We start from the raw sequence: 15,327 nt of genomic DNA on the forward strand, positions 1-15,327 counted from the left end.
ACTTGACTACAATTCAAGAAAGTGTGTATTTTTTTCATGCCAGAATGAAGAACAAGCAGATGAGTCTGATAGGACATGCAAAGCTAGGCTAAAGGATGAAAGGGGCAGAGTATTAGAAATGCAGAATTCCCCCCACTCACTTGTGATATCATAAACAACAACTGCAACAGTGGAGTCACGAATGTAGCTAGGAATCAAGCTCCTGAACCGTTCTTGACCTGCTGTGTCCCATAATTGCAACCGTACCTAACAAAATCAGTCAAACAAGCAAGAAAAATAAGAAAAAGGTCAAACCCAGTGCAATATACCTACTTGTGATATCGTAAACTACTACAGCAGCAGCAGAGTCACGGATGTAACTGGGAATGAGGCTACGGAAACGTTCCTGACCCGCAGTATCCCACAGCTGCAACCTGATCTGTGGGTGGGAGAAAATTAAAAAAGCCAAACTGCCACTAAAAATAAAAGAGTAAATAAATTTTATTTTTTTAAAAAAAAAGCTAAATAAAATTTATAAACTCATGCAGGAGATGACTGGGGACTGGGAGCAGCAGCATACTGTCTCCTTTACAGCACTCTCCCAAGCGCTAGTAGTAGCCAAGATGGTATATGTGCACCCATCTTGGCTTCCCGCTGTCTTTGCTTTTCAAAGAATGCTTCCCTTCCAGAAGGGGAGAAATAGAATTGCTCAGCTTTCAAACTGAGAGGACCAACAAGAAAACTAAGGCCAATGTTCACCTGCAGTTCTGCCTACACAAGAGTTGCATGCTCTGCTGCTATCCTTCCTCAGGACGCAGACACGTAACCTCCAGCAAAGCCCAGAGGATGGTTGCTGGTGGGAGAATCAGACCACACAACATATTTCTCAAGGAAGAGCCTTCAGCTGCTGTCAAAGCACTGGAAAAGCTACTACTAATGTGAATTTTTCAGAGAGGATAAAACACTCATTATTACTCTGTGTTTAAGCCTTTGCCACACTGCAAAGTAACATGCACACAGATGAGGCTGAACATCTCTTACCATCAACGTTCTGAAAGAAAAGGCAAGATATACTAAAAGCAACACATATGGCAAGATGCGCAAGGGCCAGTTTTGCTATGGAAAGAACTTCCCATCATTCAAGTACTTTCAATGCAATCACATTTATTGTGGGTTTACACAATACCATAAGTTTATGCAGCACTGCACGATTTGCTTCTGCAAATAGCTCAAATGGCTGAATTTCTTAATTAAGAATCTGAGCTCATTTTAAACCACAGGCTTGCCTCCACAGAGGAGTGATTTAATTTCAGGAACTAGAACTGCACCAAGCTATGAAACAAGCATCATTTGTGGATTACTGCTGAAAGTAACCTTCTTTTTAAACAAGTAATATTAAGAATATCAAGCTAGCTATTAACTGGCAACGTTTGGCAATTTGTATTTTATCCTTCTGTCTTGTGATATCAAAAACTGAAGGGGTTAAGCACAGTCCCCTTCTCCAAATTCCCACCATTATGCACCCCTCAAACTATCCATATCACCTCTTCCTTTGAAGAGAATGACACTACAGCACCTTCTGCCACTTGTAAAATGGCACTCGTGAGCCCTCCACAGATGAACCAAATGGTGATTTCCCATTTCCCCAAACAGAGAAGGGAGCTGTCTCCACAGCACTTGTCAGTCTGGAAGCAGCTGGTAGATGAAGGCTCAGTCTGTGCTTCCAAGTGATCTCAGAACTGTGGGCTGCACAATTACAACAGATGCTGATCCTCATTCCTACTGTACATAGAGAAGTGCAACAAAAATCTTACTCACTGTTCGATCCTCCAAATACATGGTTTTCGATAAGAAGTCAATGCCAATTGTTGCCTGTAAAAAACAGGAAAACATCACCTCTTAAATAAAACGTCAGAACTGCAGTGATTTTCAGGGGAGCGAGCATTACTTCCACATCAGCATTCAGCACCTGTGGCATATCTGCAAGAAAAATATGCTGGTTTTCCTGCTTTCAAGATACAGCTCTACCCATAAGTAAGATTCAATAAGCAGTTTCCTTAATATCCATAACCAGAATAATATCTTAAAAGCACAAAACGTTGTTAACCTTAACCTCAGTTTATGCACATTGACAGTTTAATCATATGGGTATCAACAAGGATTTTTATGCATATGACCTAAGTTAGTGTCCTTCAGCTGAGCCAGGTTGTCTGGGCACACTGTATTCTTCCTGACTGCCAAATATCTTCACGTATCTTAACTTTAAGCCTTTTTCATTAAGGCTAAGGTGGACATCTTCACATCTGCTGCAACACAAGAGCGCACACCCACACGTTGCACCCAACAATTACTAAAGCTCAGTTAATACTAACGTTCACAGCAGCATAACTGCATCCAAGTTTCTAGACACTAGTGGGAGCTTTGCATAGAACATCCTTATATGTGTTTAAGAGAAAGAGCAAAACACTACCAAGCGCTACCAAGAGCTGCTTCCTAAATACAAGATCTTCACCCTACTTTTCAAGGTTGCAGTGACGGTGAATCCAAGCTCTAGGAGTTTGTTTGCAGCAGGGACAGGACCGAGCTGAGCTGTTTGGGCTATCAGGCTGCTCTGGCTTCAGCAGGACACCGAGCATCTCAAGCAGCTGCACTGCTCAGCAACGTCAATAGTGCCTGGAAGACGTTCCAAACAAATTGATTTAAAAAGAAAAAAAAAATCCTAAGAGGTAAGTCTCTCAGCTAGGGCAAAGAGGCCTGATACAACCTCTTCCCACAGTGAGGCAGGTATTTCTAATGGAGAGTCTGTTTTACTGTATATGCTCCATACTGTTAGACTGCCATTATACCCTCACTATGTATCCCCATAATTAATTCCTTGTGTTCTGCCAGATATTTTACATGGCAGGAATAAAGAATAGAGCCAGCCAGCCTGCCTGGGAGCAATACAGAAAAAAACAGCTGCAAATTAATTAAAAAAGCAGAACTGAACAATCCAGACTGAATTTCCATTTGCAACTTAATATAACAGATCAGAAAACAAACTTTCCTGGCTGGATCAGGATTTGGAGTACCACAGAAAAAATAAACGGTGGTGGATCCCAAGATGACTACCCAGTGATTTTTCACCTGTCATCAAGAACTGTGACATTACCAGTTCAGAGAGATGACACTGAAACTCTGAGGCGGCTATGAGAAGCCTCAAAGACTAATGCAATAACATGCTTCCCTTCTGCTTTCCCCCCCTCCTTGTTTTGATAGAGGGTAGTCCTCGAAAGATTGCCTCAAAGATGCTTCTATTCTCCCTTGTGTCTATTTGATTTTGCTTTACAGAAGAAAAGCTACAAAGCCCCTAAGATCTTACACCATATATACAAGTCAGGATCCCATTTGGCTAACAAACTGCTGGAGATTCAAGATTTTCTCTGCTCTCAGTAGGAGCTAGAACATCAGCTGCAAAGCCCGAAACCTGCCTCAGCCTGTACTTCATGCCATCCCTCCCACACAGCTGCTCAGCAGCTCTGAAGCTCACTCGCTGCCATAAGAAGTCTCTGTATGCCTGGTGGTAACGCAAGTGCCAGGCAGAAACACATCAGGTCAGTAAGATTCCTGCTCTTGAATGTTCGTGGCATGGGAAATGCAACAGAAGGGCCAAGCACAAAACTTATTTTATATCTGGGCAATGAAAATATTTGTGCTAATCGCCGAGAAGAACGTCTGGCAGGTCTGTTATTTTCAAGCTGTGAAATGGCTCTTGACCTAAGCCCCCACAAGCTTTAAGAATTACATGGAATAACATACAGCCAAATGGATTTGTCCACCTGTATTGTTCTGACCGTATCATCGCAGGGAGAAGCAGTATCAAGGAGTGGCCTGAAGCACTCGATATATCCTAGACTTTTACTAAAATAGGTAACATACAAAGAGACATTTTGTCACAATTCTGACAGAAGCAGCAAAAATGCTTGGGGGACCTTTGCAGATCAGTTGTAAAGAAAAGCCGTGCAACATACGAGTAGAGGAAAAGTCTGCTTACTGATGGAGAAGAATACATGGACCTGAAACTGGGCTAATTACCATAATTAAGGTGGAGGCAGGTTTAACCAGCTTGTGAAATGCTATGCACCAGACATGCTCTGGATATGATGTGAGGTACTGTAAGTCCCAACTACAAGTTTAAAGATGACAAGGAAAACAAACAAAAAAACTTGACAGGGCCATGCTATATGTATGAGAACACTTTTTAATCCATCTGTCCTTGCAACACTATTGTCTAACAAGGAACGCTGTTACCCCGTTTTATAGACTATACTTGCTGACACAGAATGACCCAAGGCTATGCAAGGAAGCCTGAGGCAACATGAGAACCTGAATTATCTTTCAAGTCATAGGCCAGTGTTTCAACAACACTGTCCTCCGTCTCCCCTTCTCCAAGAGGCTGAAGCTGAAGGGAAGCATGGCCTGTAAGCCACCTCTTGCATAACACACACAGAATCATCATGTTTGCCAACGTTGGTCTTTCACTGTACATCACATAAGGTGCCACAGAACAAGGAAAATCTTTCCCAGCATGTCCATGGAGAAGAATCACTCCTGGTAAACTATACACCACCAATGGCACGATTTTATTTCAGGTGTTTGGGTTTCCTTGACACAGTACAGAGAGTTCTTGTTTGATTCACAAATGCTGCTTTCATGAAAACAGCTTATTAATAAGCTACAGGCAACAGCTGAATTCCTCTTATCAAGCAGCAAGAGAAAACTAACACACAGCACAGATTTTACTAAACGGCAGCTTTCTATTTTTACCAGCTGAACACAAAAAAAACCTTGTTCAAATGATGGGTTGTGGCAGCTTTCAGAAAATATGCATGCAAAATTTATCAGAAGTGTCCAGAACAAGCAAATCATCCATCAACTAACCTACAGCTACAGTTAACCACGTACATGGTTTGACATGTATTATCAGTCAAGTACTTGGCTTTGAAAGGTCTCTATATAATCCTGGGCATCAAGAAATCTATATTCTGATTTGACACTAACATGCGGTGTGATTTTGGCCAAATTAGTGGAGTTTTTATGATACATTTTCTCTTCCAGATACAGCAAAATAGGACATATCACCCTATCTCAGTCATGATTTCAGTAAAATAGAGGTCTTCGGATGAATGACACTATACCAAGCACATTAACACCCAAACTAGGCACGCATCAGTGATAGCTAAATTGAAGCTATCTTGTAAGCCCTTAAGATTTCTTGCTGGTTTAAGTCCCACTCATTCATTTTGCAATCGTTTAGTATATTATGTCAGAGCAGCTTCCCATGGAGACAACTAGATTATCATAAAGCACAGAGGGTCAAACCTCTTCAAGAAAGAACTAGGACGCAAGTTCCATAGAGAAAAGGAGCAGACCTGAAAGAAAAATACTGTGGGAAAGAAACAGATTAAATAAAAGAACTGCATTCACATGTCCATGTAATTACCAGTGGGTAGATTTTGAAAGGATGTTTGCTCCCCTGAGAGCAATGATGTGTACTCTAGCCCTCCTACACCATAGAAGCTTTGCTTCTCCCATAGTTAAGTCAGAACTTCCATCTCATTCTACCCAACTTGCCTAGCAGCAGCAATGAAGAATTACTGAAGAGGCAGGAAGGAAATCATTAAGGGGTAAAGAGATTTAAACAAGATACTTGGATACACTAAGTAACAGAAGAGTCACAGCATTTTTCTTATTTTTTTCCCATTACCTCCTCCTCCCACTCCCCTAAAAAGCCCTTCACATTCATCAGGGAACAGATTTTTCTCAGCTTAGTGTATGCAGAACGTCACCAACTGTATCCAAGTCATGAAACATGTTCTGCTTGGAGAAGACACACTTTATGAAACTAAAGTACTTTTATAGCTTGCCACCTTTTCAAGCTCATCCTAAATTCTGGGAGTGGGCAACAACGAAGGCTCTCCTAGAGTTTAGGAAAGTTAGCTTGCATCAACTTGAACTGATTTGTCACCAAACACACAAAGCAGTGCAGGGCTGACTGGAATAAAAGACAGCCCCTGCTTCAGCCCCAACCTTGCCAACCCAACCTTGTTTAAATAAATAAGCAGTCACAGGATGGGGATGTGCAACAACCAGTTTTGTGGTCTTTGTTCCAGCAGACAGTATAAAATGGCACAAAAGTACACCCAGCTTTACAATTCCCTGGTTACTGCTCCACAGAGCAGCAACTGCCTGTTACATCTTCTCCACAGAGGCATTAGATTTGTGATGGTCTGGTAGCAAACAGTGAAAAAAAACAACTGGTAGACTTACCAATTGCTATCAGTTGGGTACACCTAAGAAGCCTATCCTTTCGAACCACAGCTCATCCTGCTGCAAGTAGCAGATAAACTACTGAGCAGAATCCAACACAAATGCCATTCTGAAAGGTTATTAAAACAGAAAGCTTAAAGATTTTACAGTTAAGAATTTGGTCACTGTATCAACTCTTACCCACCGTAATCAAATGGATTCCTCCTGCAACAGGAGACACAGCAACAGAGGCACTTTAGAGAAGACAATAATATGGATTAATTTACCTGGTAGGTGTTGTCAAAGCTGTCATACATGAACCTGGTGATCAAGGAAGTCTTCCCCACTAAAAAAAAGAAGACAGACACAGATTCAAGGAACAATTTCAGCGCAAGTTTTAAGCAAGTGATTTAGAGATGGTTTCAGGAGGAGTTTTACTCCGTGTCCAACAGATCCATACTGTGCAATTAAACTTCCTACAAGCAAGAGAGCAGTTATTTGACTTTACAATTGTGAAGTCGCTAGCAGACACTTTTTTCTGGAAAAGGTTGGTTCCTGTAGCATTCCCAAGCATCAGTTTTACTCTTAAAATATTTGTGATTCAGCATGAAAACTGAAATAATTCGATCGTTCCAGTTTCTACCAAGTCACTCAGGAATTTTAGTTGAACTAAATGAACAAATGTAATAGGTCTAACAACCCCTGCAACAAATTGTTATAAACAAGATGGCTCTCTCGCTCATAAAACAAGGTAGCTATGTTGCTTTAAAATACATCTCACTGTGCATCTCCTCAATGTCACACTCTCCATATTTGTCACACAAACGGCAGTCCCTGCTGTAGCCTCACAGTAGCATAAGACAAGATTGAAGAGCATCGCTATTGAGAGGCTTGTTTACCATCTGCCCACAATGCCTGCAGTCCTTATCACTCCATTAACTTCATCCTTCCTTTGACAACATATTCACTATACCTTTTCATAGAAGCAGGTTCATATGCTGTTAAAAATGCCATTATCCACCCCAGCGACGGCTGCAGCGCATGACAGCTGTATTTGCTTGGCTGTTCAGCATTAGGAAGTCAGTCGGCACTGCAATCAGAAGGTGTCACTGCAGCATGTGCGGGCACACCTGAGAGTCACAGACGCAGGCGAAGCCTTTTTCATGCAGTCGTTTGTGATGCTGCTACAGCTCCTCTCTAACTGCGACTCACCTGCGATTTAACCTGATCAAGCTATGTCAAGATCCTCATTTCATAAACGAGATCAACATAAACCGTGCATATTGTAGCATTCCAGCCAGGTTTCAGACTACCTTACAATCTCGTTTTTCTTAAAAGACCATCAGAGGTTCACTTCAAAACAACCTTGTCACAACAGTTGCCTTCTACACCTGTAAGACCAACGATGCAGCTGAGCTGGGACAAAGCCTAACTTGTACCCAACAGACAATTCTTTCCTACTCCATGCCACCTTCACCTGGAGGGGACCAGCAAGATATGCAGGAACCAGAACATCTCAACCTGCCTCATTTCAATATGTTTAAATACTTTTAATTGTAAGCAAATTATTTAGGAAACAACTGAAGCTACTCGAGAACATATCACCTCCTGTTGTTTTCTTCTATCCTCCTTGCAGCTGGAATTTGCCATCTCCCACTGGCAGGGAGAAGAGCTGTATGACTTATGTTGGCCATCAAACATTGCAGGTACAGCTAAAAGGCAGTTAGATGTGCACAAGCCAAAGCTTGTTTTGTGTTCTTCAAATAAGCTTCCAGAAATGTTAGTTCTCTGTAAGGGTGACTGTCAAGACAGCAGGGGAATTTAAGCCAAGATTTTGGGGGTGTGTTTTTGGAGGTTTTTTACTGGTTTTGTTGTTGTTGTTGTTGTGGGTTGGGTTTTTTGGGGTTTTGGGGTTTTTTTAAAATCTTAGTATAAAACTTTCAACAAAATCTCCAGTATTGTACTTCAGCAGCATTTTAATCCATCTGCAAACTTCAGTTAACTCTGTAGACGTGCTAAATTAACAGGAATCCAGTAGGCAGCCTTTGAGGAAAGGATTTTCCCAAGTGTCAAAATATGAATTCCTGTGTGAATTTTTAACATATTCCGCTCTCCATAGGCATAATCTGGTTTCCCACAAAGTTAAAAAGCTGCCTGTGCAAAAGCAGAGCAAACATTCCCTTTGGTGAGTAGGTTTTCAGAAGCAAAGCATCTCAGATGGGCAGGATTCCTGAATCCCTTATTCAAATTTGTCCCAGGCCCCCACGGATGCGTTGAACAACAGTACAAGCTGGTGCAGGACAAACAGCCACGGGCTGCGAGAGGAAGAGGGTTTCACCCCAGACCCATCAACAGTGACAAGCCTCAAGAGACAGAAGTGAGCAAATCCAGTACCTTCCCACTGCAGCACACGCTATAGATCCCAGTAATGGGCTTGCGGCACCACACACAAGCTGGCTTTTCCTCACATGCCTACTGATGCAGTCAGTCATATTTAATTCTTTAGAGGTGCAAGGGCATGTAATCAAACCCACAAAATCGTTTTGCTGTCCTAAGTCACAAGCCCCAAAGAACATTGAAGTCTTCTGGCAAATCATTCCCCTTCCCACTATACACTGAGATGTCTTGGAGGGAGCTGTCTAGGAACCATAAAAATATGAAAAGATTTTCTATTTTATATTCCTTCAGCTTCCCTACCCTACCTTCACTCATTTCACAAGAAAAGGGGAAAAATAAGGTGCTGCTTGGCTTGCTTACATTTAAACATCTGCTTCAACCAATATTTGGATAGAGTGTCTTAACACACTTCAGTTCTAAGACATTTCTTCTCCAAACAGACCAAGGTTTTCTTTACCTAGTATGTCAACAGGCACCAGAGCACGTTAGTTTTAATACCAACTGCTTACAGTTTTAATTCCACCATGAATACTGAAGCATCACCATTTCTACTTTAAAAAAAAAAAAAAAAACTTGCTTTAAAAATCGTGGCAGAAGTCCACAATTCCCACTGTATCTATAATTAACGGGAAAAGTCAGTGAACCTTCTCTTCAGAAATTAACAAGTCTAGATTACATAAACAGACACCTTGTCCAGAGGGTTACAGGCTTTAAATATTCCCTCTTTAAAAGAGCCACTCCTAATACTTAACACCATCTCGCCTCTCCCCAGCCTCCTCACACACACTGCCCTGCTTGCCAATGGCAGAAACCATCCCCAGCCCTACAAAAAATAGCCGGATGAATCACCTTAGGATTCATATACCATCTGTTGCACACTGAAGTGATGCGGATGCATATGCCGATTCTCTGTAAGAATATAGTGCTGCTATAAGCCCCGTTTCAGAGAGCTTGAATAGAGAACAAAAACACACAGAAATTAATCTATCATCAATTATGTTGATCACATTTCTCACACACAGAGGCACAGGACAGGCCCCTGCACTAGCCATAGCTATAGCATGGCCACACATGATTTTGTGAGTATACAGAGTACTTAAACGTGCTAGTTGTATTTATGATACACCTAACACAACAGTTACAAACTAAATACCCAGTAAGGATAATCCCTTATGAAGGGAAGTCCCATCATGCAGCTAGCACACCACAACCTGCAGAAATAGCTGATCTTTTTCCCCCTCCTTCGGCGGATCAACAAGGAACAGCCACTGAGCCACAGTTCACCATTTGCTTTTGGGGTTGAACCCCTGAGCTCTTGGATGAGTTTTATTTTTACATGTTTTTATTCGGAACATCACAACGGAGTGTTAAGCCCCTGTGCATGACTTCAAAAATAAATAAATAAAACAACAGTAAAGAACATTGCCAAAAAAAGAACAATTTATTCACTGAGGATCTGCAAGAGTTTGAATCTCACTCTGCTGAATATTTTCATGTGCCTTCTATTCTGTCTTGCTGGCTCTGTGTTTATTGAATTCACAGAAGGCATTAATTTGGAAGTGATTGTAAGCAAGTTAGAGGACAGAATCAGAATTTAAAATAATCTTGAAAAATGCAGAAGTACCTCAAGAGGAAAACGAAGCTCGGCAGGGAGAAGTAGCACAAGGTAATACACACAGTGAACGGTCTGCTTAAAATACAGATTGCAAACAACTGGGTAAGTAATCTGGAGGTTATAGCCAAAGGAAGAAGATAAGACAGTCAGGACTTCAGTCTTGTTTCGTTAAGCAGATTTTTTTACATCTACTGGGTTAATTTAATCTCTTGGAAAAACTTCAACACACAAATATGTCCAGGGCAGTGTTAGTCAGCGATGCGGTAGCATACAATATCCTTTAGGCCAAAATATTTCTGGTATGCTGCTGGGACAAAAAAAAAGTTAACATTATCCTTGAAGCAATAAAGGTGGGGGAGGAAACGCTGCAAATGGGGTTTTACCACAGGGCACGGCTTTGGCTGGAGCAGTGAGGGAGATTCTGCTGGACACACTGACAACAAGTGAGGAAAAACCTCAAACAGTTCAGGAGTTGAGATGGAGCTTTTTGGCAAGAAAAAAAAGCAGCTTGCATAGTTTACCCGAACAACTGAAAAGTGACTGACGGCAGAGAAATAACTTAGTGATAAGGAAAGGTGAACTCCAGCCTCTTTTCTTTCTGTAGATCAAGATCTAACAGCTGAAAGCCAAGTCCAGACAAAGTCCTACCAGAAAAGGCATGCAATTTTAAAAGTGAGGGTAGTTAAATTGTGACAAAACCTACTCAGCTGGGCAGCGGATTCTCCTCTGTTTCTTGTCACACAGAGTTACCAGATGTTATTCCAGTGTAGGAATTTACATGCAAGGCATCCAAGAAGTTTTTGAAGCAGAGGGAAGCTAAGAAAATAAGTGTTTAACCAAAGAAACCGTTTATTCCAACACTGCACCTGACCATCAATTTTGGAAACTCTTCTGTTAAGTGGCTGAACAACAGTAGCAGCATGGGTTTCATTAGATGAGTTTTCTGCTCCTTCAAGCTTTTCACCCAACGAAAACAAAGTCCACGTTAACCAGCTCCTCATCACACTGCTGTGTGTGGCTCAGGCACCACTGCTTAAATGCACAGATCATCCATGCACACCCCTGGATGGGAACGCAACCAGCTCCAACAGGAATTGGAGAAATCAACGACTGTGAAGACCAAGTCGAGTGCTTATGGGTAAGGATGAGAGGGAAGGCCAACGAGACATATGTCCTGCTGGGAGTCTGTTATAGACCACACAACCAGGATGAAGAGACAGATGAGACATTCCATAAGCGACTGGCAGAAGTCTCGCATTCGCTGGCCCTTGTTCTTGTGGGGGACTTCAATCTACCGGACATCTGCTGGAAGTATAATACAGCAGAGAGGAAACAGTCTAGGAGGTTCCTGGAGTGTGTGGAGGATAACTTCCTGACACAGCTGGTGAGCGAGCCCACCAGGGGAGGTGCCTTGCTGGACCTGCTGTTAACAGAGAAGGACTGGTGAAAGATGTGGTGGTCGGAGGCCATCTTGGGCTTACCGACCATGACATGATAGAATTCTCGATTCTGAGTGAAGTAAGGAGAGAGGTCAGCAAAACTGCTACCATGGACTTCGGGAGGGCAGACTTTGGCTTGTTCAGGCCACTGGTTGAGAGAGTCCCTTGGGAGACAGACCTGAAGGACAAAGGGGTCCAGGAAGCCTGGACAGTCTTCAAGAAGGAAATCTTAAAAGTACAGGAGCAGGCAGTCCCCATGTGCCGTAAGAAGAGCTGGCGGGGAAGACGACTGACCTGGCTGAACACAGAGCTTTTGCTGGGACTGAGGGAAAAGAGGAGAGTTTATCACCTTTTGAAAAAGGGGAAGGCAACACAAGAAGAATACAAGGATCTCGTTAGGTCAAGCGAAGACAAAATTAGAAAGGCAAAAGCCCAGCTAGAGCTCAGTCTGGCCACAGTCGTAAAGGATAACAAAAAAATGCTTCTACAAATATATTAACAACAAAAAGAGAGGCAAGGATAATCTCCATCCCTTACTAGATATGGCGGGGAACATTGTCTCCAAGGTCGAGGACAAGGCTGAGGTACTTAATGCCTTCTTTGCCTCAGCCTTTAATAACCAGACCAGGTATCCGCAGGGTATTCAGCCCCCTGAGCTGGAAGACTGGGATGGAGAGCACAATAAACTCCTCATAATCCAGCAGGAAACAGTTAAGGACCTGCTATGCAACCAGGAAACCCACAAGTCTAAGGTGCCTGATGGGATCCACCCAAGAGTACTGAGAGAGCTGGCGGAGGACCTTGCCAAGCCACTCTCCATCATTTATCAGCAGTCCTGCTTAACAGGGGAGGTCCCAGACAACTGTAGGCTTGCCAATGTGACACCTATCTACAAGAAAGGCCGGAAAGAGGATCCTGGGAACTACAGGCCTGTCATCTTGACCTCCATGCTGGGAAATATCATGGAGTGGTTGGTCTTGAGAGTGCTCACAGGGCATTTGCAGGACAGCCAAGGGATCAGGCCCAGCCAGCATGGGTTCATGAAAGGCAGGTCCTGCTTGACCAACCTGATCTCCTTCTAAGACCAGGTAACCCACCTAGTGGATGAGGGAAAGGCTGTGGATGTTGTCTGCCTGGACTTTAGTAAAGCCTTTGACAGCGTCTCCCACAGCATTCTCCTGGAGAAACTGGTGGCTCGTGGCTTAGACGGGTTTACTCTTCGCTGGGTGAGGAATGGGCTGGATGGCCGAGCCCAGAGAGTTGTGGTGAATGGTGTTAAATCTGGCTGGTGGCTGGTCACAGAATCACTAAGGTTGGAAAGGACCCTCAAGATCATCAAGTCCAACCATTAATCCAGCACCACCATGTCCCCTAAACCATGTCCTGAAGCGCCACATCCACACGTTTTTTGAACACTTTCAGAGATGGTGACTCCACCACCTCCCTGGGCAGCTTGTTCCAATGCCTGACCACTCTCTCGGTGAAGAAATTTTTCCTAATATCCAAGCGGCGTTCCCCAGGGCTTGGTTCTGGGGCCGGTCTTGTTCAATATCTTTATTGATGATCTACATGAGGGGATCGAGTGCTCCCTCAGTAAGTTTGCAGATGACACCAAGTTGGGTGGGAGTGTTGATCTGCTGGAGGGTAGGAAGGCTCTGCAGAGGGATCTGGACAGGCTGGATCGATGGGCAGAGGTCAACTGTATGAGGTTTAATAAGGCCAAGTGCCAGATCTTGCACTTTGGTCACAACAACCCCAGGCAACACTCCAGGCTTTGGGAGGAGTGGCTGGAGAGCCAGGAGTGGCCTAGCAGAAAGGACCTGGGGGGCTGGCTGACAGCCAGCTGAGCATGAGCCAGCAGTGTGCCCAGGTGGCCAAGAAGGCCAACAGCATCCTGGCCTATATCAGCACTAGGGTGGCCAGCAGGAGCAGGGCAGGGATCATGCCCCTGTACTCCGCACTGGTGAGGCGGCACCTCGAATCCTGTATTCAGTATTGGGCCCCTCACTACAAGAAGGATGTTGAGGTGCTGAGCGTGTCCAGAGATGGGCAACGGAGCTGGGGAGGGGGCTGGAGCACAAGTCTGATGAGGAGTGGCTGAGGGAACTGGGGTTGGTCAGTCTGGAGAAGAGGCTGAGGGGAGCCCTCATCACTCTCTACAACTACCTGAGAGGGGGTTGTGGTGACAAGGGTGTTGGTCTCTTCTCCCAAGTAACTAGCAATAGGATGAGAGGAAATGGTGTCAAGTTGCACCAGGGGAGGTTTAGATTGGATATTAGGAAAAATTTTTTTAATGAGAGAGTGGTCAAGCATTGGAACACACTGCCCAGGGAGGTCGTAGAGTCACCATCTCTGGAAGTGTTCAAAAAATGTGTAGACTTGGCACTTCAGGATATGGTTTAGTGGGCATGGTGGTCTTGGGTTGACCGTTGGACCTGATGATCTTAGAGGTCTTTTCCAACCTTAATGATTCTGTGATTCTGTGAGTTTTTAAGCTTTTATCTGACTTGCTCAGATGGTTTTCTTCAGCTCTATCAGCTCTGGAAGAATCTGGATCTACAGATCACTGGTGGCTCCCGTACTGAACTAGCTACTCACCATCTGCAACTGTACTCACCCTCCCTCCTCACCATCAAACCTGCAGAGCACACATTAATGCACACTGCAGGGCCAGTGTGCTGCTTTTTTCTGGGAAGCTGGGGGAAAAGCAGAGAGAGAGGTGTTTTGCTGTACAAATCAACAAGTGGAAGCATTCATCTGCATTAATTCTGATAAGCTGTGATGTTTTAATACATTACAGGATAGAAAGAAGAAATACATAGATGTAGAAAAATAGGAAAATCCTAAAAAGAAAGGTTTGATCACTGGTTCAGCAGAGAAAAAAGTAGATGTCCAAATACTAACATCCTCCTAAACCAGCAACTGAATCAGTGGCAGCAAACAGCAAAGTATCCAAGACACATAAATGAGTTAAAAGATAGGAACTTGTGAAGTTCCTATCAGCAAAACTGCCATTAACTATGAGGGCTCAAATTCAAAGCCTTCAACAGCTAATTGAGTCAACCTGATCAATACTCTCTGTCTGCAAGCCTTGAGCCACGGCCTAGCACGTATTTCAGAAAGAGCATTCATCTGCAAGATGAAATCAATACGCTAATCTCATAGTTCCAGCAACTTTGATCTGACAGCAGCGACTGGAGAGATTTCAAGGTCATTCATCTGATTCTCGAAGGCTGCCTTGTCCCACTTCTGGGGCCTTGCGTGCTGGAGATTTGTAGGTCCAACACCAAGCACAGCTAATGACATTGATTAATAGTGGGTACCAATAACTCCTTGCACCATCACATGTGCAGAATATGTGCTACCGGCTACTGATGGCAACACTACAAGCAGCACTCTATGCTGTGTGCTGTAATGAGTCACCGGGGAGGCTCTCAGAAGAGCCAGGGATGGAAGAGACCCATTAGATAACACAATTCATCTCCCTGCCAGCATGGGATTAGAAGGTCATTTGTTGCCAGGCAGAGTCTGCAAAGAGCTCAAGCAACAGTCAAGAGTGACCTACAAAGGAAAAGAAATTGGGATTGTGCCACTTCTACTGTATGATGT

General features: G+C 43.6%; 1 protein-coding gene across 4 annotated transcripts in view; it reads right to left on the reverse strand.

Annotated features, from left to right (window-relative positions):
- RAB6A (RAB6A, member RAS oncogene family) overlaps positions 1 to 15,327 on the reverse strand; it is a gene marked incomplete at its 3' end in the record, with an annotated part of 61,919 nt that overhangs the window by 14,854 nt on the left and 31,738 nt on the right. The window contains exons 2-4 of one of the 4 annotated variants that reach the window (XM_082001472.1): positions 6,555 to 6,613; positions 1,798 to 1,851; positions 141 to 246 (exon numbers count right to left, since the gene is read on the reverse strand). In XM_082001472.1, the coding sequence (XP_081857598.1) occupies positions 141 to 246; positions 1,798 to 1,851; positions 6,555 to 6,613 (219 nt within the window). Of the gene's footprint in view, positions 1 to 140; positions 247 to 312; positions 419 to 1,797; positions 1,852 to 6,554; positions 6,647 to 15,327 lie in introns of all 4 variants that reach the window. The other 3 variants (XM_082001473.1, XM_082001471.1, XM_082001474.1) reach the window with 3 other exon arrangements.

This window comes from Phaethon aethereus, assembly GCF_964289735.1.
Source record: "Phaethon aethereus genome assembly, chromosome: 1".
In the NCBI taxonomy this organism is placed as follows: domain Eukaryota; kingdom Metazoa; phylum Chordata; class Aves; order Phaethontiformes; family Phaethontidae; genus Phaethon; species Phaethon aethereus.